This window comes from Rhamphochromis longiceps, linkage group LG23 (assembly GCF_057381845.1).
Source record: "Rhamphochromis longiceps isolate RC_006_pf linkage group LG23, R_longiceps_female_GT1.1, whole genome shotgun sequence".
Classification (NCBI taxonomy): domain Eukaryota; kingdom Metazoa; phylum Chordata; class Actinopteri; order Cichliformes; family Cichlidae; genus Rhamphochromis; species Rhamphochromis longiceps.
Genome location: NC_140578.1, coordinates 2,570,153 through 2,594,644, shown reverse-complemented (window position 1 = coordinate 2,594,644; position 24,492 = coordinate 2,570,153). Strand labels below are relative to the sequence as shown.

The 24,492-nt window shown below is 39.0% G+C and overlaps 1 protein-coding gene across 4 annotated transcripts; it reads left to right on the top strand.

Annotated features, from left to right (window-relative positions):
• Nucleotides 1-6,802: 6,802 nt before the first annotated feature.
• LOC146640957 (vitamin D3 hydroxylase-associated protein-like) lies at nt 6,803-23,827 on the top strand. Of its 4 annotated transcripts, none has more exons than XR_014909601.1 (17): nt 6,803-6,999; nt 8,140-9,262; nt 9,339-9,896; nt 10,804-10,917; nt 11,156-11,296; nt 12,181-12,314; nt 12,511-12,717; nt 12,803-12,843; nt 12,963-13,087; nt 14,312-14,437; nt 15,200-15,297; nt 15,497-15,596; nt 15,783-15,826; nt 15,925-15,964; nt 22,250-22,332; nt 22,788-22,933; nt 23,281-23,417. XR_014909601.1 is itself a non-coding variant. In XM_085398350.1 (17 exons), the coding sequence occupies exons 3-17, from the start codon at nt 9,717-9,719 to the stop codon at nt 23,401-23,403; spliced, it is 1,728 nt and encodes a 575-aa protein (XP_085254476.1). In that variant the 5' UTR covers nt 6,803-6,999; nt 8,140-8,212; nt 9,339-9,716; the 3' UTR covers nt 23,404-23,827. The 4 variants fall into 4 exon arrangements, 3 of the variants coding, with proteins under 3 accessions (XP_085254476.1, XP_085254475.1, XP_085254477.1); XM_085398350.1 differs by having other exon boundaries at nt 8,140-8,212; nt 22,250-22,358; nt 23,281-23,827; XM_085398349.1 differs by having other exon boundaries at nt 22,250-22,358; nt 23,281-23,827.
• The last annotated feature ends 665 nt before the right edge of the window (nt 23,828-24,492 follow it).

Here is a 24,492-nt window from a genome sequence, read left to right as displayed (position 1 = left end):
AATGGATCTAAAACTGTTTAAATCTTCAGAGCCCTCTACAACCTGGTAACATGGAGACTTTAAAAACAGCAGCATGAGGTTTCAGTAGTGTAGTGTGATTTGTTCTTTTCATTTAATAATAATCTAGGGCTGCTCAATTAATCGAATTTTAATCACGATTACGATTTGGGCTTTCAACGATCATTAAAAATGACTGAGATGATTATTAGCCCCTACCTCATGCTTTACTCTTGCGCTGCTCCGTGTGGCAAATCGAGCGCACCTCTCTGCATTTCGAACACGCGTCACAACAATTAAGAGGACCCGAGGGAAGCTCGGAAAGCTAAGCAGAAGTTATTTGGAGAGGAGAGTGACTGCCGTTGGTTGAAAAAAGAGGTAAAAAAACCCAAAAAACTTCAGTGGTGTGGAAACATTATGGGTTCGCGGAGTCAGACGTGTATCAAGTAGACATAGTGTGTAAACTTTGCTACGGTGTCGTAGCTGCACCACAGAGCAACACTGCAAAGTTCACTAAACATAGATGTTTACATTTTTCATTTATTTCTTATATTGCAAACATTTGCACTGTTATCAGTATTTTTACACTATTTTATATTATTTTTTAAAGTCATTCAATACATTGTTATTGTTAACCTTTTAAAGCCGGTCAGAGCAGCACGCTCCGTTTTGTGTAACTATTTTTAAATCCCTGTAGAACCTGAACCATGTAAGCTAGCGCAATTTAATTTTTTTGCATATATGAAACCAGAGGAGTTGTACTTACATCTTATGCCATCAGCTTGTCCTAGGTCCCGGTTTCCTTCCACATAAAGCTTTGCAAAAATTGCATAAAAAGTGCTTGCAGGAACAAAAACATAATAATCCAGAAACACGCTTTGCCGATCCGATCAGCTGATCGTAATACTTCCCACTTTGAACAAGACGTCATGTCCGCCATTTCCTGCCCGAAACCGGACGTGACGTCATTTTCGCGGAAAACGTAGTTTTTTACTTATAGGCCTTAAAAGCCTATACTGGTGTTTTTATAAGTCATGTTTGACTTTTCTGAATAGTTTCTGGGATGCTTAGAACTCGAATTGCACTGCTGGAAATAGTTTATTTTGATGCACATGCTGTTTTCTTTGCAAATTTGCATCATAGGATTGGTTTTCATTTTCCTGCAACATATAAAAATTGCTGTATCTCCAAAATAAAACTATGAAGACACTCAAAATAAATTTCCTGTTGTTGTAAACTATTTTTTGCAACTTTTTTGTATTTGTATTTGTATTTTGTTTTAAGGGATAAGCCTCTTAAATTTCTCCAAGTCGAAATATATGTAAAAAAACAAAAACGATTTTCAATTTTTTTGTAGTTTATTGCACTTTTTTGCAATTAATGTAGTTACTATGGACTTAATGCATACATATTATTAAAATATGGGCTATAACAGTTGTATTGATGTATAGCAACTTGAAATGCTCCCACAAATGGCACTACAACATGTAAAAAAAAATACTATAAGCTCTGGCGGACTTGGTTCTATGGTAGGTGTTAAAGGGTTGAATAAATATCATCAAATAATCTAGATCTCAATTTCAGTGAAAATAATCGTGAGTATCATTTTTGCCATAATCGAGCAGCCCTATAATAATCCATATTATATCAACAACTACATTCACCCTGGAGAGAAACTAGTGAGGGAGACCATCAGGACCAAGCTGAGTTTCCTGGGTCCAGAGGTTTGGAGAAACTTCTTCCCTTTCTTTCATCACAGCTGTCCTATGCCAGAAGTTCTGTTGACCCACTGAAAGAGGCATCATTTAAGAAACAACAGGAAGACTGAAGCTCATCGCATTGATCAAGCAGAACTCATGATCTTCACCAGCAGCTCCCTGACAGGGAAATCTTCAGCACCCCTAGGCCCGCCCCAGGTGATGAATAAACCCAGCATTTCATGAAAACTGTGATGGTGACCTTTGCTTTGTGTAATGTTATAAATACTCTGATACTCCCCAGAGGCTCCGGACTTTTACATAAACATAATATATTCAGTCCTGTAGAAAGTTATATATTTAAAAATATATGATCCTCTCTGGTTACTCTGGTATGAATAACTCTGAATTACTGTATGGTAAATAACACTATCTGCAAAAAACTGTGAAAGAATTCCAGATGACAAGTTTGTAGTTCAACATAGAAGTGATGACCTTTGACCTTCATCAGGTTTTATTAAATTGTGTTAGACAAAATCTCATATGCTCTTCATGCAGCTGAGTACATCAAGTGTTTAAAACGGAAGCTGTGCAGGTCTGAGATCAGCAGCTCTCTGAAACACCAAATTGAGGTCCTGTTAATGCTGATATATAGTGACACAGTTACATGGGTGATTAATCCTTTTGGTTTTTTGTCTTTAACTTTATCAATGAAACAGCTGCATCTTTCATTAACCTTTGTACTATTTTCATCAGTTAATTTTGCAGTTAACATATGAACATGTTGGATGATCTGTCTGCTGTCACTGGGTGGTGCTGAGGTCTGAATCTGAGGGCAGCTCCTGTAATCACAAAGACAACAGAACCATCCATCCATCCATACATTCGCTTCCGCTTATCCTTTTCAGGGTCGCGGGGGGCGCTGGAGCCTATCCCAGCTGTCATAGGGCGAGAGGCGGGGTACACCCTGGACAGGTCGACAGTCTGTCGCAGGGCCAACACACAGGGACAGACAACCATTCGCACTCACATTCACTCGCACATTCACACCTAGTGGTAATTTGGATTATCCAATTAACCTATCCCCACAAGCTGCATGTCTTTGGACGGTGGGAGGAGGAAGCCGGAGTACCCGGAGGGAACCCACGCAAACACGGGGAGAACATGCAAACTCCACACAGAAAGACCCCATCAAACTCAAATATAAATTTTATCCCTCAAAATTGAAATAAAGCTGATTCTTCTGTCCTCACACACTCAGGATCTGAAGTTCTTCCCTTGCATTTTTTTCAGTATTACAGTACACTACAGTACTTTAATCCATAGTTCCTGATTAATGAGGAGTTACTGAAGTACAAGCTTTAAAAAAAAATGTTACTGTCTTTACAGATGTGGCAAGAGACTGAAAACATGCTGTTGTTTGCACATATTTAATATTCAGCTCTGCACAGGAGCTGCAGGAGGGTGCAGCCTGTTGTTTATAAAGTATAATACTTGTAATAAAAGTACAGTAACAGTAATTAGTGACTGAGCAGCCCGGAGCGTTTCTCTTGATTTCTTTAGTCAGGGTAAATTCATTCACCTGCATGGGTTAGCTAAACGAACCCTGACAGCCGAGTGCTCATTTTAGCTAGCTAGGTCTCAGGAGCTAGCTAAGGATGGTAATTACGGAGTAGCTTACAAACACATTTAACTTACCAATCTCTAGGGGGGCTAGTGCTGATGGGCAGTCATAACCAATCAATAGACCTACTTCACAGTTCTGCAATGGCTGTAACTTGTTAGCTAAGCCTTCAAGGTGTGACCACTGAAATGCAGTTTCATTGGTAGGGATATGAGACGTGTCAACTGGGTTAAAGTCACGAGAGTAGGCTTGTTCTATTCGGACACAAGTCTCAGAGTCAAACCCACGCACCTGTTGTTGGCAAGTTTACTTGCAACAACTGTGTCGACGGAAGTCATGGTGCTAAGCTTTAACTGCACTGGTTGGGCATTTACATTTAGTTCTGAGGCCAAATCCTCTAAAATAAAGGATGAGTCACTCTGGGTGTCAAGCAGGGCATATGTAAGTATTTCTTTCTCAGGCTCAGATGCAACTGACACAAATACTGGTACTATGCTGGATGTGGAAGATGTTTTGCTTGTTAGTACATGAGTCATAACATTATGCACTTCCTTGTTTGCACCTTCATCTGGGGATTTAGAATCCTCAGTTTTCCTTTCTTTAGGTTCATTCGCTCTTTTTGTGTGTAGACAGGTGGGGTGACGCCGGCCACACTTACTACAGGAGTGACGTCCTCTGCATTCTTTGGTTACATGACCCCTTCTCAAACATCCAAAGCAGAGAGGATTTTCCTGAATGAAAACTTTCTTGTCATCACTAGTTTTCGCTGCAAAAGCAGGACACTTAGCTATGCCATGCGATTCTTCTTTGCAAAACTAACATGGGGGTTTAGGTCTAGAAGTGGATACTGGGATTGGTGGAGACTTTGGTTGAATGGTAGTACTGAGTGCCTTCGCTCTTTTAACGTGCCGCTCTTCTGATGCCCTTTCGTTCATTAGGAATGGTGAGGCAACAGGATTGCAAACTACTTTAGCTTCGTTTTGTATGAACTTTGTAAAGCGAGCGAAGTTGGGGTAGTCTTGGCTTTTGTCTAGCTCCTCCACTACAATGTGGCTCCATCTCTGTACTATCCACTTAGGCAGTTTTCTTAGAAGCTTGTGATTTTTCTCACAATCAATAAGGATATCTAGGCCTTTGACTTGGGGGATAGCCTCTGCACAGCTTTGGAGAAAATCTGCAAACTCCCTCAGTGCTATAGGATCATTGGCAGCTATTTTAGGCCATTTTGTGAGTTTAGCCCTAAAGGCTCTTTGGATAACGAATAGGCTGCCATACCTTTCCTCTAGAACGCTCCAAATGCCTGCGTATGCCTGCTCACTGTTGGGGAAGAAATATCCCTCTACTGCCTTTCGTGCTTCACCTGCAAGATAGCTCTTTAGATACAACATTTTCTCACACACAGGTAGAGGTTTGTCACCAATTAGTGCCATAAAGGATACCTTCCAATCCATAAACGTTAGGGGGTCGCCACTAAAGATGGTGGGCTCATGTACAGGAAGCCTGTTTAGGGTAAGAGCGCTGGCAAGGGCTTGAACTAAGCTAAGTTCTTCTTGTTCTGGAGTAGTATTGTGAGGTCTAAATGTCGGTACTCTTTCCTTTTAAAGTCGATCATTAAAGAGCTGATTGATATTTTCCTGTCGTTTAGCAATAACTTCCCAAATGTCAGTTGTAAGCACTGCACAAGCATCCATTCGCTTAACAATGTCTGGCGTCATGGATTGGCTGCGGCGAATGGGTTCATAATGCTGTTGTACTACAGCGTGCTTGTCTCTTATGTCATGACTGATATTATTTAGTTCTTTAGGTGAGCAGAAAGTTTTCAGCTTTGTTCTGATTTCTTTAGCTGCCTTCTTCCAAGTGTCATAAACCTTGTTAAATGCCTTCTCATTTTTCTTTGCCTCATATTCCTGCATTTCTTTACCTTTTTCAGTTAAATGCCTTTCCCGATTGCTGGTTCTCACTCTTTGTTGCTCTGAGTCGTCGGCTTCTTCAGCAGGGTTCAACATTTTGTTACTGTAATGTGTATGTTGCTCTATGTGATAACGTCTGGACTTACTTTAACTTTTTGGAAACAATGCTCACATCAAACGTTTACATCACATAAATAAACAGATTAGCACCCACATATTGGACAAAATGTAACTGTAAATCCTGCTGATATACCATAACGTTACTTTCAAGAAGAATAAACCAATACAATTTAAAGATTGTAATTACTTAGTGCAATACAGTATACCTTTAAGGCTGTAAACCACAAAATATTTAAGGCAAGTTACTCTGAATTAGTGTGCAGACATTTTAACTTTGTTATCAGCAAAGTCCTTAATGGGCATAACACCTGCACCTTTGTAAAGTGACCATCAGAGTTCAAAGTGGAGGTAGGCGATGAAGCAATGATGATGTCGACTGGTGTAGAAATTTCTCACAGCTGACACACGGACCCAGCTCGACAGGCACGGGCTGCACTCATCTGGCATGGCAGCTAGCAAGTAGTCTTCACTCAGCGACCGAGTTTTCACTGTAGCAGTCCCCCGGACCAAAGAAGAAATAGAGAGAGCCTCGATGGGTGCATTAATTTTTACATTGAGATTCATTCAGAATCTAACAGTGCTGAGGTGCGCCAATGCACTGTGAAAACTAAACAAAAACACAAAGTACATTTTCTTAGACGCTTATTACAAATATGAACTCAAACAAAGCAGAAAATACAATAAAATATCAACTAAGCAATCAAATACAAGCTGGAAGTGCAACTTGCTGCTAACTAAGCGACAGAGCCCTCTACTGGAAACTACGCGTAGCTGCTCAGGCTTAGATCAATAAACAAAACTGGACCTTTACAACAGCCAATATCATTAATGTAAATTGCAATACAAAGTTATGGGACGCTTAAATGTAGTTTCAAAAGGATTACATCCGAGGCTTTGATTCATTGTGAGATTATTAAAGTTTTAAATTGTGTAACAGATACATATATAAAATAAAAAATATGAAATGTTGATTTGAAAACATTTAAAACATTAAATAACACCAGCTACAGTAGTGGCGGTTAATTGTTCAGGAGAACAGTTTCCAGTATGTTGGCTGATCAATTTTTTGCATTTAAAGATAATCGTTACGCTGATTTAACGCTTTACAAGAAGTGTTTTTCATTATTATTTTATATTCATATTTACATACACTTTTTATATTGTTTATTGTGTTGTTGGACTAGAAATTTTTTAAGTCAACAGTGATAAAAATTTAATGGGATTTAGTTGCATTTAATTTGTATGCAAGAAAAATGTTAAAACGTAAGTTACCACAAACCAGGCACGTGCAGAGGGGGGGCTAGAGGGGCTTGAGCACCCGCCCCTTTCCTGATGGATGCCCAAAGTGCCCTTTTGTTGAGGCAACTATTTTTTTTAAAAAATTATTATTTTTTAATGTGTGTGTGAGTGCGGAGTCCTGTCTGTGCCCTTCAACAATGATATTTAACTATTAATCACAGTTTTGCTAAATAAAAGGATCTGGCTTGCATCAGTCACATGATCACATTTAACCAATGATCGCCCTTGACGGCAGAACGCGCTGGTTACGAGCCGGGAACGAGCTCACAAAGAGCACGCGCATTTTTTGCGGTCCGGAGCTGTAGGAGAAACACAAGTTAACTCAGAGACACAGACTGATGCGACAAAACCAGTAAGTAGGTGCACAGCGTACACTGTAGTGTGTAGCACACAGGAGTATTAGCTTATTACGTACACGTTGGTAAGCTGTCTTGTTGCAACTGACGAACTGAAACAAACGAGCGTGCTGTGTGTGCAACAGCGTGACAAACATTACCTGTCCTTTTATTAACTGCACAGGTAGTGCTGGTCATAGCTGCTGGCTACCTGTGTAAGGCTGTCATGGGTCTGTAGCTCTGTCACCGTTTTAGGGAACATATTTAGTTTTAAAGTAAGTTTCCGGGCTTTTCCTGCCTTTCTGGAGGGATTATATTTCACTAAAAAACGATCTAATATGCATGTCCACATAATAATAATTATAATTATAATATATTAAAAAACACACGCTGTAATTTAAAGAACATACATTAAGAAGCAGATTATATTAGATTTATATTTTAAATAAGACAAAAGTTGGATTTTACAGCAGTAAAATGATTGTATCTCTACAGTTTAAACATGTAATAAGCTTTGCCCCTGCACAGAGTGGATAGTGAAACAAATGGAATCATCATAAATACATTATTTCATATTTATTACTTCCCCCTCCTCTTTGCTTTATTATTGTAGCTCTAGTAATAAATAATAATGTAAGGATTCTGGATCAGCACCATGATGCCCATAGTATATACAGTATTCTGAAGAAGGTCTAAAATGTCACTGTGTGTGCGTGCATGTGTGTGTTTTATTTAGATGGATTTTTAAAAAAAATATTACTCATGATATAACATTGTGCAGACATGGCTGGTAAGGACATGAGGAGGAAACAGTAGGAGCTGTGTGAGGCTACTAAAGGCAGGGCTATAACATTTTTCTGTCATCATTTTATTATAGATTAAGTGCAAGAGTTGTTAGGTGTGGATAATTAGATTATAGTTTATTGCAATAGCAAGTTGTGCCTTGTTCTCAGATAGACAGCAAGTGGAGAGTGATATATGAAATGATGGGAAGGAAGGAAGAAGAGAAGCAAAGAGTGATTCACAGGCAGAGCCTAAATTATTTCTCACAGTTTTTTGTTGCCAAGCGCTGTCACCAATCTTTGCATTTTGTTATTATCTCATGACACTTGTTTAATCAGCTACCATCTCTCCTATGGACTTTTTAATGTCTACAGTCTCAGATCAACACAGCCCTGCCCTCCAGCACTATCAGCAGCAGCCCCTCAACAGCAACATTGTACCCATCAGGTAAAACATTGGCTACGTTTGCTTTGCCTTGTTGCCCATATTAGATTCTTGATGAATGTGTGTTGTTGTTATTCAGCCTGGTTCAATGAGCCCCATTTTAACTTTGAGCACCCGCCCCTTTAAACCTCTCTGCATGGCCCTGTGTGTGTGTTTGTACGTGTGTATTTTAGTTAATCAGTGGCAATGAGCTGTCACTGTTTAATGAGAAGCAAGATAATAATACCAATCTTCTGAAAATGTGTTTTTGAGGTCAAGGTAGCTGGTGTTCATTTTTTTAAATAATTAACATACTATGATATTTACCCCACAGAATATGTTTCAACAAAGTATTATGAATGAAAATATGTTATAAAGGCAATAAATGACTCTCTTTTTTTACCTTTTACCTTTTTAGTATTTGCCTGTGGCACTTCTCTACTGATAGGTATCATGTTATGTACACATGTAAACAAACACACACACACACGTGTATATATACACGCCTGCGAGGCATTGGCTGGTGCCACAGCTAATATGTCTTTTAATGTCACACATTGCGCTGAATTCATTTTTACTTTCATTTTCTTTTTCTGTCTTAGCCTTTCAGCTGAAAGTTTTCACACTAAACTCTTCAATAAGTCACAGCGAAGGTAGGAGAGGCCCAAGTGTCATTAAGAGATTTGATTGGGTATTACAGTGTCGGCAATGAAAATGAACGAATGGGCTAGAATGGTGCGTGTATGGTACAGTGCGCAGCGGTGCTTCAATTGGCCCCGAGGTGCGTCGGGTAAATTAACTGTCCACCCCTAAATTAAGGCACGGTACATGCACAACACGCCCACAGCTAAAACTGTCATGGTCCCTGTGCCTCCCCGGCCAGCCCAGTGTGGCCACAAGTGTTTGTTGTTTTTCTCTCACGCTGTCTCTCCTACCTGTCTGCCTGGGCGGAGCTCTGATTGGGCTCCTGCCCTTGGCCCACGCACCTGCAGCTGATCTCGAGCGGATTGCAGTTCTCTGGCTCTTAAGGCTGGGGCTCTGAGCTGTTCGTCGCTGGAATATTGAGTAACTCTCGTTAGTATTGCCTGGCTTCCTTGCGATTCTACTGTTCCCGTGTTTGCCTTCGACTTACCCTCGTCTGTGTAAACAGGTTTACCTGGATCAGCCCTTTTGTGACCCCTGGACCCCGTGAGTAGGAGAGTGAGCTGAGCTGCTTGTGTGGAGACTGTTTGGACGAGGAGCAGAGCGAGTGCGAAGAAGTGTGTCTCCCCAGCCAAGTGATCCCCGGGACCCTGGTGTTTCCCCCCCCTTCACGTGTATATAGTGCACCAGTGTGATTAATAAAGTGTCGTTGAACTGTGCTACCTCAGTCTGCGCCTGAGTCCGTTCCACTCCCGTGACAAAAACAAGATAGCCTGTCGTGTTTAAAAAGCTGTGTGTTAGGTCCACTTGGATTTTTGCATTTTGCAGCCACAGGGCAAAGACGAAAGCCACGCAGAACACTGAACTGTTTATTAAGAGAGTGAAGATGGACAACTGGACAGCGGCTCTGCTCACTGGTGTTGCCTGCATTGTGGGATACCTGGTTGTGTGGGTGAAAAAGATCAACAGCCTCCGACAGGCGGAGGAAAAGATCAAGAGAGCCAGAAACAGGAGAGATGAGAGCTTGCAGCGCGCAGAGCAGGCGGTGCTCCGGTACAAACAGTCGGTGAGAGTTCAGAGCTTTAAACACTGAAATGTTTAACTTTTTCTTTAGATAGAAATCAAAACAAATGATGTGCTTTTAGTTTAAGCCTAGCGGAGGTTTAGTTATTAATTTCCAAATTACTGACACTTTTTGTTGTCAAAAAACTTAAAAACACATTAATATTATGCTGCTCTTCTGGATTTGTTTTGTTGGCCCAAGTTGACACATAACTTCACACACGCGGTTTGTCAGCTGCACGTCTCCTGTTCCACCTCACCCTAAAGTTGCTCTGTTGGATCTGTGGTGGCCCCTAAAGACGAAGCACGCACAAACTCCAAAACACTTGCAAAATCCAAAACTTTTGTAAGTGTTTTGGATTTTGTGCGTGCTTTGTCTCTAGGGACCACCGTAGAAATCTGGTGATTGTGTAACGCGAGGGCTCACTAGATGGTTTGGAATCTCTCTGAATAATTAGGAACAGCAAGATGGAGATGGATAACTTTTTAGCAGCCTCTTTACTCTCCACACCGCAACAACTCACACTTTCTGTGTACCGCCCTCATGAATACTTCACTGGCCTCTCAGAAGCCAGGAAATCTTGAACTCAGATCAGAACAGGGAGAACAACTAGGTAGATATAACACATATTACTGGTTTGAACATGCATGTCTAAACATTCAAACGTGTAAACATGTAAATATCAAAACACGTAACCACCAAATAGCTACATAACTAGCTTTATAACCTTTGTAAACACCTCTTTGTATATCAAATTAGATTTAAATTTACTTCTACACTTTACAATTGTGCAGAAGTACAGGAAGTAGGAGTCCTGAATCTATACACTGATATGGTTTTCTTTCTTTCTTTCTTACAGCTTTATAAATTTTTATAACATAATGATTCTGTGTGGGTCTGTGTCTTCTAGCTTCCCACGACTGACTCTGCTTTGATCCTGAAGCTCTCCCTGTCTGAGCTGACACAGCAGCTGAAGGACGGCTCACTGAACCCTGACAATGTGCTTTACTCTTACATGGAAAAGGTTCATTATCCAGCATGACACAAGAGTTCACTGCCTAACATAACACAGATCTTTTTATCTGAAGGTTGACCGAAATACAATATATACACCAGTTTATTTTAGCTAGCATAAACACTAAGTAATCTATTTTATTTTCCAGTGAGAGTTTAATATTTTACAGAGCGCTTACACAGATCAGTATCCCTTTAAAGTAAATAAGTTCACCTGAATCTGTCTGTGCTTGTGTCCTTTCCAACAGACTCTGGCTGTAAACCAAAAGCTGAACTGCTGCACTGAAATTTTGCTGGAGAGTTTGGACCAGCTGACAACTGTTGGCTCCAACAAGGATGGTCTCTTGTACGGAGTTCCAGTTAGCATCAAAGAAAATATTGCATTTAAGGTAAGAATAATTTAATAAATTAATGTATTTGTAGTGCAAACAAATGGCAGTTACGCTATAGGCAGTATAATAATGGACGAATGCAGCTAGGACACCAACCATTGCTTTCTGGAGTCCAACCTCAAGATGAACTTTTCCACCATTGCCAAGTTGGTTGCAAAAAGCTAAACCTGACATGGAGGAGTGGGTCTAAATTGCTCACTTAGCCAGTGAGCAAGCAGTTTCACAATATCCTTGGGCAAGATACTAACCCATATTTGCCTACTGGTGGTTGTCAGAGGGCCCGGTGGCGCCAGTGTCCGGCAGCCTCGCCTCTGTCAGTGCGCCCCAGGGTGGCTGTGGTTACAATGTAGCTGCCATCACCAGTGTGTGGATGACTGAATGTAGTGTGAAGCACTCCGGGGTTCTTAGGGACTAAGTAAAGCGCCATTTACCATTTTACCAAGTATTAGAATTAAAACAGTTAATTTTATAAATCATGAGCAACACATAAATACTGACTCTAGTTCTTATTTCCACAGAACTTGGAAAAGCTGGTTTTAAATGGTTTGCTGCCTATGAATTAAATGAACTACACAAAAACTATGATGTTACAATCTTTGATTTCATTTGATAATTTAAAAAGGTTTTAGACACATGTCTTTGTTAATTTGTGATCACGTTTACTGTGTTGTTTTATCTTTCTCAATTTCTTGGCATTTTTTGTAAGCAGGTCCCTCTTTAGAAAGAGATCTCAATCTCAGTGAGAATACTGTATAAATTAAGGTCTTAATAATAATGTTAATTATGATCTCTGAATTTCACTTACAGGTTTTCAAAATATTAAGGTATGGCATTTGTGTAGTCTTTGATGCACTCTTGTGTTCTTTAATTTACTTCACAAGGATCATGACTATTCTTGTGGTGTGATCATTAACCTGGACCAGCCCGCTGAAAAGGACAGTGTGCTTGTTCAAGTCCTGAAGAAACAAGGAGCTATTCCCTTTGTGAAAACCAACTTGGCCCAAGCCCTCATGAGGTACATTTTTTAATCAAGAATTCAAATTTAAAACAACTCTGTGTACTCATGGGTGAATGAGGAGAGTGCTTTAAGTCCCCTGATAGAGTAGAAACACACTATATAAGAACCAATACATGTACCATTTGCATCTTCCATGTGTGTATTTTATGTAAAGACTCATAACCTGTCTTTGTTTGTCTGCGTCCACCTTTAGCTATGACTGCAGTAATCCTATCTACGGGCAGACTGTGAACCCTCATAACCCCCAGAAGACTCCTGGTGGTTCATCTGGTGGGGAGGGGGCTCTCATTGGGGGAGGGGGCTCCCTGCTCGGTATAGGCACTGATCTAGGTGGCAGTATCCGTCTTCCGTCTTCATTCTGTGGAATCTGTGGTTTCAAGCCAACTGCTCACCGACTGAGGTAGATCCTTTTTAGTCATAGAAAATTATTGTAAATTGATGAGTTAAGGTTTCTTTATTTGTTAACACCTTTGGATAATGATTAGTTTACAGGGTTTTCGTTCAATTTGTCGAGGACAAAAGTCAGGTAAGAAACTAGCACATGAAGTAAATGCAGATTATATATAACCAGTGTCTAATAATATTACACAAATTTTCTGGAACATTTTGTTCAAAACATTTGCTTTATGCTTGCTACTAAACTAGTGTCGTCATCACCTGGACCCATGGCAAGAGATGTGGACAGCCTGGCTCTGTGCATGCAGGCACTTCTTTGTGACCACATGTTTTCTTTGGACCCCACTGTTCCACCATTACCTTTTAATATGGAGGTGTGTCCTGTACTGTGGGATTCATGTCCTCTGTTGATGATCATATTTTCTATATATTTTCAGATCATTCATAGATGTTAGAAACTAGAAATTAATCAAGTTAATTTTCTTAACACATCTCTCTATGCTAAAAGACGAAGTTCTAAAGGACAAAGTTAATAGTCTTCCTATAACATTTCCAAGTGCTTTTTTTTATGAGAGCAAACGATTTTCAACATTTTCACCATTTCTAAATATACCAGTTTTCTTTTGAACACATACACTATTTCTGTTTACACACAATCTTTGAACTGTAGCAGAAATACAACAAAATTAACCTGGGCCAATAATATAATAACCCCCGGAAAAGCTGACCTTTTTAAAAGTCATTGCATTTGTAATGTTCAAAGCTCTTCAAGTTAAAACTGAGGGCTATTTTCCAATTTACAGTACAAAAACCTCAGGAAGGGTTTGAGCTGTTGAGAAAGCATCATGTAAAAAAAAAAGCAAATAAATACATAAATAAAGTTTTAAACTTGAGAAAAAGAATTGTTAATCCTTGCAAAGGATGAGATGGTTATACAAAGTTATCACAGCATTTCCAAGTGTCACAATGTGGAGTCAGAAGTATCAAGAAATTCAAAGAGAGCCACAGAGTACAGAACAAGCCTGGCAGAGGTGAAAATTGAAAGATTTAATTGATTCTGGGAAGAAAACTAGTGAGAAATATGTCTAAAGACCTTAGCCAGGACACTAGTGAATGTCTTAACCAAGCCTGGAATTGTAATCTCAAAGAAAACATTCGCTATGACCCTGCATACAGTCAGGTCCATAAATATTGGGACATCGACACAATTCTAACATTTTGGGCTCTATACACCACCACAATGGATTTCAAATGAAATGAACAAGATGTGCTTTAACTGCAGACTGTCAGCTTTTATTTGAGGGTATTTAGATCCAAATCAGGTGAACGGTGTAGGAATTACAGCAGTTTGCATATGTGCCTCCCACTTGTTAAGTGAACGTTATTGACTGGCCTGCACAAAGCCATGGCTGTAATCCCATTGAAAATCTGAGTTTAAACAAAGACCAAAGTAAAATAATGTAACCATCCAAAATAAAATTAAGATGCTTGGAAAAAACCGTGTTAACAATCCCTTGCTCTTCTTAACAGCACTTGGGAATACTTTTAAAAAGCTGAAATTTTCTTTGGTGGGCTAATAATTCTGTCCTCATCTACAGATATACAGAAGCTCCAGACCTCTTAGGATTGGTTATTTGGAAAATGATGGCTACTTGCAACCGTCTCCAAGCATGGTCCGAGGTGTCAGAGAGGTCAAAGCTCTGTTAGAGCAAGCAGGGCACACAGTAAGACGTCACCACACACATGTAATCGTTACTGTCCTGAATTGTTATGAACCCCCTGTTATGTTACAGGACAATCAATCAATCAAGGCTTTATTCGCCACATGCACGTTGCCCTGCTGTGAAATGGGACCCCCCCCCCCCCCGACCTTACACACACAACACAGACATCACATGGGGATACAAGTCGGAAATCGGTAGCGTTACAGAAAAACACTGAAATATACACTACAATGGGAAAGTACAAGAGGAAAAAAAGAGACCTCTACTCATGCTGGGCTCCTGGGAGGACAGCATGAGAACGGGAAACAAAAAAAACCTCCTCTGCACAAAAAGCACATAAATGTCCACAGCACAACATTGGGGGGGGGGGGTGAAGAGTAATCCGAAGCAAACGCAGCAGCCATCCTGCCCTGCGCTATTATTCCAGCGCGGGCCCTGACCCGCCGTGTTCCCAGGAGGGAACAAGCATCGAAGGCGTTTGGAAAGGGAGGGGGGATGAGTGAGTGCGTATCAGTGTATGTGTATGTGTGTGCGTGTCCAGAGTTCAGCTGAGACAGTGTCCAAACTGACCCTTTTAAAAGTTAAGCCATCTAAAAAATCTAAAAAATTGTTAAAAGTATTTTTTTATATAAAACTTCTTCTGCTTGGCTTAAAGAGTGTAAATATGTACACACACACACACACACACACACACACACACTAATAATCACTGCCTAGTATTTGATAGCCATACATCTTTAATGTTCTCTTTTATGCCTTTAGTTGGTTCCTTACGCTCCACTGAAAATCAGCCAAATTGTTCCTGAGCTATTAATAACGGGTGTATATGCAGATGGTGCTACCACCCTTCTACAAAAACTGTGAGTTGTACCTTTTAATAATTCATCTAATCACTTCTCATGAACTTAAAACATCTAATAAATGTATGATTTTTTTTTCAGTGCTAAGTTGCAGGTGCTAGCATGATAAACTAAAATACTGTAGAATACTAAAATCATTACATGTCATTAAGTGTCAACACAGTTATTTTGTGTGTGTAAATAATTCATTTCATTTTAGGAAAGGGGCACTTCTGGACCCTTCTCTGAAGCGGCAGGTTTTCATACACTCGCTCCCTAAGTGGTTTAAGAAAATCCTTTCCTTCCTACTAAAACCTGTGGTGAGTTTTCTCATTTGGTGACAAACATGTGTAAATTCAAGCACAGGACTGAACATAATCTTGGAACTTTTATCTGATAGAGCCTATGTTGTAAAGTGCCAGAATGTTTAAACTCACAGATTTTCAATGGGATTAAAGCCATGGCTTTGTGCAGGCCAGTCAATAACGTTCACTTGTTTTTTGCAGTCACCTCGTCTGTCTTCCAACGTGAGTGCTATTTGTGGAGTTCGGTGAGAAAGTATTGTTGAAATTCATCATCTGTACATGATTCTTTTTTCATATAATACATGTAATGGGCAAAGTCACAAAATAATGCTTTATTTTTTAGATCTGTTTCCGATCTGTGGAAGCAACATGCTGCTGTTGAGGTAACTTTAACTTTCAACTAATGATGCATGGTTGAGTATCACAGTACAATTTCAAAAGAGGTGGGACACTGTGTATAACGTAAATTAAAACAGAATGCAATGATTGGCAAATCTTACCGACCTACATTTATCCACAATAGCACATAGAAAACAAATCTAATATTCAAACTGAAAAAATAATGTATACCATGTTCAGAAAAATGATTCTTCTACTACAAAGCCATGCTATTGTAATAGCTGCAATATACACTTTAGCATTGACTTGCTCAAATATCTTCAGCAAGAAAATATCATTCTAATGGAAGTTTTATGTTCCTCTAAACCTAAACCTGTACATATGTCTGTGAAGGTTAAACCTGTACACAACTTTCAGCATTAAAAAGTGTCTTTCCAGATATGCAAGCTGCCAATGCCATGGCACTGAAACATGCAGGCTTTTGAACTGAGCACTAATAACAAACCAGATGGTTCCTTTTTCTTTAGTCCGAAGGATGCCGCATCCATGTTTTTCAAAACTAATGTCAAATTGTGATTTGTCTGGCCACAAAACAGTCTTTCACTTTGTGTCAGTCCATTCTAAAGAGGTTTGGCCCAAAGAAGGTGGTGGTGGTGTTTATGGATTATGTTCATATATGAATTCCCGTTTGCATGAGCTTTAGAGCTTTAAGCTATATTTCAATAGCGACAGCTCATTTGGAAGAATTGAACATGATTTACTGAGATACGGAGTTCAGCTACTGGTTTGGCGATTGACCCATCATAGCAGAATCTTAGAGGTGATAGCAATTAGAAGTAGAGTATGGTAGTGGTGAAGATGAAGCTGGAGGCTTGCATGGAGCTCTGAGTGGACAGGCTAGAAGATGAGTGAACTAGAACAACGCTGTCGACACTGAGTTTGGCAGTGTGGAAAGAAAAAGTTATATAACAAAGATTAGCAGCCAAACATCCAGGACAGCAGGCAGATGAGTGATCGTATAAAGACAACACATAAGATTCATTTGTGGATAGCATGGCGAACTGTGTTCGCAGACAGTGATCTCTGGAAATGTTGCTGAGCCAAAGCAATGATTTCCATGACAAAATCATCCCTGTTTTTAATGCACTGCTGCCCAAGGGCCCAAAGTCTCTGAATCATTTAATGATAATGTACCATAGATAATGAGATAGTTAAAAGTCTTTTTGTTTGTCAATTTTACATTGACAAATATTATTTTGAAATTGTTCTGTAATATGTAGATGCAGTTTTCTTTACTTCTGAGAAACTCTGCCTCTCTGAAAAACTTTATTTTTCCATCAGAGTCATGATACTGAGCTAATTAGCTGCATCGGTTTCATCCAGCTCTTTATTTCTCTTTTTTTCACATATCTTTTGGCTTTTGTTGACCCCCTTACACCTTTTTTAGGTCTGTTTTTGCTGTCATCAAAAACAAAATAAGGTAATGTTTTTCATGAAAAAATTAAAAACATTCGAAAAGGTGCAGGAGGCATTGTAGCAGTCAGGTGCAAGTGAGTTAAACATGAAGGGAAGTATTTTCATGTGTGATTTAATATCCATATAGAAAAGAAGAAAATGTAATGAAGCGATTTTAATGAAGTAACCTCTACCTCATAGACAGTGTTGGGAAGGTTACTTTTAAAATTTATTCCCTTACAGAATACATGCCCCAAAATGTATTCTGTAACGTATTCCGTTACGTTACTCAATGACAGTAACGTATTCTGAATACTTTGGATTACTTAATATATTATCATGCTGTTTACAACTACGTGAATGTACTATTGCTGTTCCACACCGTAGTAAAGGGACCTCTGACTAATACCTTGGGCTCGTAGCCAAAAACTAGCTTTACTTTGTTGTCTGGGTCACTTTGCTAGTGAGAGACAGAGAGAGGCGTTGAAAGACTGCTCCAACGGAACTTATTGTTTTCAGAGGAAAACACGAACACGGTGTACAGTCGAGTCTTAATAGCTTACTTACACCTGGGCTCGTCAGGCTCTCTTCTTGGCTGCAGTGGTTATTATTATATTTACATGCTTCCAGCTCCCGTTTTTGCTCGATGACAACTCGTACCTTTCCTTTTTCTCCCTCCTCGCGCTCACAGACACATAACGGGTATGGCAGTCCATTCTCCCTGCAGCACGGACTACACTGCCTATGATGCTACATTCTTTAGAGCTATACCTATAGCATTCTGCCTGTTAGCTTAGCACAACAACAAAAAGGCGCTCTCTCTCACCCAGGAAACACGCAGAGAGAGAGAGCGTCACCCTGTAACCATGGCATCCATAGCTGTCAAACAAAACCCAAACAGTCCTGACCCGCGACAATATGAAACAGGGAAGTACCGCCGTGTAATCCATTTATTTCAACAAAGTAACTGTATTCTGAATACCACCTTTTTAAACGGTAACTGTAACGGAATACAGTTACTCATATTTTGTATTTTAAATACGTAACGGCGGTACATGTATTCCATTACTCCCCAACACTGCTCATAGATACCTCAGAGATAAAAGTGGGTGAAAAGTCAGAGAGAGAAAGGTTCAAGGTCAACAACACTGAGTGAATGTACACAGAGGAAGAGGGGACAAGAGAGTGGGGGATGCAAATGTGAAAATTAGTATAGAAGAGGGCCTTCAGGGAACCAATCCAGGGCGAGAATGGCATTTTTTTTGAAGGAGAAGGTGGCTGAAGCAGTCCACAGAAGCCAAATCGAGGGAGGCTCCAGCCAAGAAATTGGTGTATAGACCCAGAGAAACTGGTGCTGGAGCAGAATAACATCATCACAGTGGCCCGCATGTGGCCTCCATCTGAGGGCCCAAGAGATAGTGACTCAGGAGGCATGGGTCACCCTGCGTAATGTCTGCAGGTGGGAGAAGATATCTGCGCATCAGTGGAGAAAATCCCTCATTTGATGGACAAAAAAGCAGAAGAGCAGAAGAGTTCATGTGGAAATTGGGGCAGGTCTATGACACACTGGGCCATGTAGCCAGTAAGTAAGTCGAGACAGAGAGCCACTGGCAGACAGCAGCAGATCTGGATTCCCACATGCCAAATTAGGCAAGATCGGAAGGTCACAAACTCTGTAGTTTATGGAGCTCAGTGAAAATGATAAGAACAATAAAAATAAAAAAAGAAGACTAGACGCTGCATCACAAAAACAATCCAAGCTGGGAGAGAAGCAGGGACCAATGGCCAAGAATACCAGACCCACCACCCAGCGGGAAGAGTGATTATTCTGCAGCCTGAGGGTCACAGAACAGTAAATATTTGGGAACAAGGGTGTGTGTGTGTGTGTGTGTGTGTGTGTGTGTGTGTGTGTGTGTGTGTGTGTCTTTGTTGGTGTTATTTGTACCCAGGGGGTATGCAAACATGGCACACAGCCCAGAGCCTGTCTTGGTCAAATTGACTAAGTAAACAAGAGAATGTCAGATTTTAACATGTGTGATTAAAAAAAACAAAAAACACTTATATTGTGTATATTGTGATTGGCATAGTTATAAATAAAAAGTAAGAAAAGCAGTCCTATGTGAATAAGTTGATGAAAATCGTGTTGAAATTAATATTCATATGTCATTGAACTATTAATAAATCCTAGTGAAGAAAAATAGCATAAACTGAATAAACGTGTACGGAAGTATATTCATATTGTGATTTAATATTCATATGTGATAGAATGTTTTATAAAGTTAAAGTGCAACATAGAAAAGTAGAGAATGCAATGAAGTGATGTTAATGAAGTAACCTCTGCTCTAGTTAAAAGTGGGTGAAAAGTAAAGACAGAATCATAAGGTATGAAGGTAAGATGCAGTAGGTATGGATATGAGATACCTATTGTGAACAGAAAATTTACAAGGTGGTAGAAAAAATGACTATGTTGGTGGACAACATATATAGAAAACCATCTAAGGTTTTAAGGTAAACCAGCATTTAAGGAGTGGGTGGATACAAAATCAAACCAAAAAATTCTTTTTATTTATGGGGATTTCAACACAGATGTGATAAGTCCAGAAAAACATTAATAGACTGTATTTTAACTAATGAATCAGAAAACAAAATTGCCTTCTAATTAGTGACATCAGTGATCATTGTGCATTTTTTCCAGTATATGACAACAATCATAGTAACGACAAACAGGAAAATAAATTAAAATAAAACAGGTGAGAACAGAGGAATCCATGAATGCATTTAAAAGTGACCTACTTGAGGGGAAATTTGGAGGTAGTGTCTAAGGAAAGGGATATTGATAAAGTTTATGAGACATTCTTAGGAAAATTTAAATTATTATATGACAAGCATTGACTAATAAAGCAATACTGCAACAAAGAAAAATATGCAGTTTGCCCATGGATCACAATAGGATTACAAAATGCATGTAAAAAGAAAAATACCATATATACCATATGAAATTAAAAAGCTGAAAATAAATATAACAAAATGTAAATTAAATAGAATTTTGACAAAAATTGTGCAAATTTATTAGACATGAAGAAAAACATTAACAGAGATTTGGAAAACATTAAACACCATTATAAAATAGGTCTAGGCATTTAAATTACCCTGTGTAATAGGGTATTAATAAGGATACAAATATTAGTGATGTTGATGAAGTAGTTCATGAATTTAATAGATTCTTTGTAAGTGTTGGACCAGACTGATAGAAGTTTTGCAGCGAGAGCAGACAAACTTCAATGTTTGTATCAGCTGTGGAAGAAAAGAAAATCATGGACATTGTTGGGAAACCACAAAATAAAACTTCTACAGACTTTAATGGCCGTGATACAAAAATTGTTAAATAAACTATTAATGGTATCTCTAAAGCTTTAAGCATAAATGTGCGAATTCTCTCTACAAACTGGTGCATTAACATCACAAAAGTGATACAATTGTACAAAAATGGAAATCACAAATTACATGTACAGACTTTCACAATTCTCCAAAATACTGGAAAAGGTTTTCATTAACAAGCAGGGTTTCGTGAGGCTATGGGCAATTCGTTGATAAACATAAAATATTAATGGACTCAGTATGGTTTCAGATCAAACAAATCAACTATGGCATTACTGGAATTAATTGAAAACATCGCTAATTACATAGATACAAAACACAATATAACAAGACAATGCACACTTTAGAGTTTTCATTGATCCAAAAAAGCTTTTGATAAAATTAATTGTGAAATATTGAAATATTACTTGATAAAATGGAGCACTGTGACGTTAAAGGAGTTGTGCTTCAGCGGGTTGAGAGGTATTTGGAAAAATTGGGAAAATTGGGGAATTTTCATTTAGTGTGCAGACATTGTTTGTAGAGTCCTACAAAGGTCCGTATTGGGATCAAAATTGTTTATCCTGTACATCAAAGACATATGTAAAGCATCTGATATATTGCATTTTATTTTATTTGCAGATGATACAGATGATACAACTACTTACTGCATTAGGGCGCATTCAGAGCAGATCTTGAAAATTGTCACACAAGAAATGATTCAGTTAAAAACATGGTTTGATAAAACTAGTTATTACTAAATTTGAACAGAGCAAGTGTATACAAGAGCTGGGGGGAAGAAATGCTGATTACTGTAAATCAATAGATTGCTAAGCACGAGGTAGGGATTAATAAGTATGTACATACTTCTTCCTACTCCATTTTGGACGTGATGATCAAGTGATTTTATGTCATATATGTGTGTGTGCACATATATATATTCAGCTATCTATGTATATGTTTATGCGAATATATTTGTTTGTTTGTTTTGTATGTCTGAATTATAAAAGGTTATCCCATTATCCCATTCCCATTGCCTCCAACCTCAAGAAGGACTGGGCAGTTCCCCTCAGCCATCGGTTCCATCCAAGCCCTGCACTGCCTGCTGTGTAATACTCATAGGATCAGAGACTAGACTATTTATCTAGAGTTCCTGTTTTGGAGTGCTGGTTCCACAGATCAACATAGGAGGAGACCTCAGAGTAGAACCAGGACATGCAGAAGAGGTTATTTCTCTTGGCTCGCCTTGAAAGGCCTCGTTGTTCCCTCAGATAAACTAGAGGAGGTGGCTGGGGAGAGAGAGGTCTGGGCTTTGCTTCTTAGGCTGCTAACCCTGTGACCCGGCCCTGAATAAGTGGAAGAAAATGGATGGATAGATATTAAAATTTCTCAGTTTAAATATTTCAAAATTTGTAAATCACTGCATTTTGTTTTTGTTTACATTTTACACAGTCTCCCAAATGTTTTGGAATCGCAGTTGTATAAAGGATCAAGAAAATTTCCTGTTTTTTCTTTAGGACTATATTCAAGAGACAATAGCACATTGGAGGAGCTGCAATATCGATGTGCTGTTGTCCCCCATGATAGGGCCAGCCAGCAGGTTATTGCACGCTGACAAAGTTTCAAGTATGGTATACTGAGTATTAAAAAAAAAGCATTATTGTCCATCTATCTCTCTCTTTTTTTCATTATTGTAATCTCAGGATAAGTTTGTGGATGTATGAAATGCTCCTAGGTGGCAGCATAGTTCCTGGGATTTGGGATCACATAACAATTATCTCATAAAAAATTAGGATTGCTGCCCTTCTCTAGTGCTAACATGCATGATTAAAAAAGGCAGAGAGTGAAGAAAAACAATATCTCCAGACATTAGTCAATTAGGAAAGTCACCTGTAGATTAGAACATTTGGACAAATAATAATATAAAGGCACTGTTACACTAAATAAATCACATGTTAATTAAAGAGCAACAGAATTTTGAAGGGCTAAAGAAAAGTGAATCTGTCTTAAAATTTTTCATCATAACTAATCTACTTGTATTTTCTGTTATTTCAGCTGCAGTCAGTTGCACGATGCTCTACAATCTCTTAAAATTTCCTGCGGGTGTAGTCACTGTTTCCACAGTGACTGCGATCGATGAGGAGGAACTAAAGCACTATAAGGGCTGTTATCAGGACAGTTTTGACAAGTCCCTCAAAGAGGTAACACATACCAGTGTGGGGAGACGGATTGAACACATTTACTGTGAGACCAGTTTTTCATGCAGTTTTAAAATTTCTAAACAAATGAATACAACTTTCAACTACACTGACTACACACAGGAAGATTTCAGGTGTGGTGGTGGGTAGGCCCATCTATCCTACATGGAACCAAGAGCTAAACCAGATCAGACGATTGAGACAATTTTTTCTTGTGGTTCTGTAATTTATTGACTCTCAGTTATACATGAACTTTATTAAATGTTCCACAATTTGTTAGTCAGCTCGAGGCAGAAGACTGCGGTCCAGCTGCTGAGCATTAAGTGACAGGAGTGTGTTTTTGTGTTCAGGCAGTGACTGGTGGCGAGGGTCTACCTGTGGCGGTTCAGTGTGTTGCTCTGCCGTGGCAGGATGAGCTCTGCCTGCGCTTCATGAAGGAAGTGGAACAACTGGTCAAAGAAAGCAAGAAGTAAAGCTGCTTTCTTTCTCAGTCTCACAGGAGAGGCTGCAGACTTCAGAGGCAATGTGTTGACTTGAGTAGATCCTATAAATGAGAGCTGAATCTTTCATAAATAGCAGAGCATTCTCTTTTTTTACAAATATAATCTGGCAATTTTTGTGCCTTGACTATTTGGTAAAGTTTAAATAAATTTTAACAGTTAAAATTCAGGTTAAAGTCAAGGCAGTTTTATTTCTTTATGCCAAAATCACATGTAAAGGTTCTTCACAGGGAATGAACAAATAAATACATACAGCCATTAATAAATGGAACAGTACATTTTAAAAAATTGAAATCACTAAGATATTAAAACAGACATAATTTATATGTATAGGAGTATCTATGAAGCGCCTTGAGGCGACTTTTGTTGTGATTTGGCGCTATATAAATAAAATTGAATTGAATTGAGTGTGTGTGTGTCTTCTTATTCAGTCACAATGACGGAGATATTCATGATACAATATCTGGGTTAAAGAAAGCTGGAGGACGCAATGAAGTAAGTTAAAAATCAGCATCTGCTGTCAGTCAGGATAAACATATTGATACTATTTTTATGAGAAAACTTTAGGGGACCATTCGTTCTCGTCATACTCGAGAGGTCAAAGTAGATTCTGCTGCCCAATATTTACCCTGTAATATATGCTTCAGCACAGTAAGGTGTATTAAACCCGCTAAATAATGCTATTTTGTTTTCTTTAGACTTTTAAGTCCACTAATTGTCTGTTGACAGCTCCCTTCTGACATGTAACCGTCTCCTGGCAGCTCTCACTGAATTACTTTGAAACTAAAAACTGCTATTCTTAGGCGAGCTCTACTGATTATCAACTCCTTCCCTATGAAAAGTTACTGCGTGTGCAGTTAATGCGCAGTGATTTACAATAGACATACATTTTGTTTAACATGCCATTCACCAGATGATTTCTATTTTGGAGTTTTTCTTTTAGTCATAACAAATGAGTGGTAAAATTTTCCTTGCAAATTTCATGAATGGAAGTAGTAGACCAACATGGTTGGTCAAAGCTTTAAAATTAACATTTTGTAAATAGATGTGTAATTAGCACAT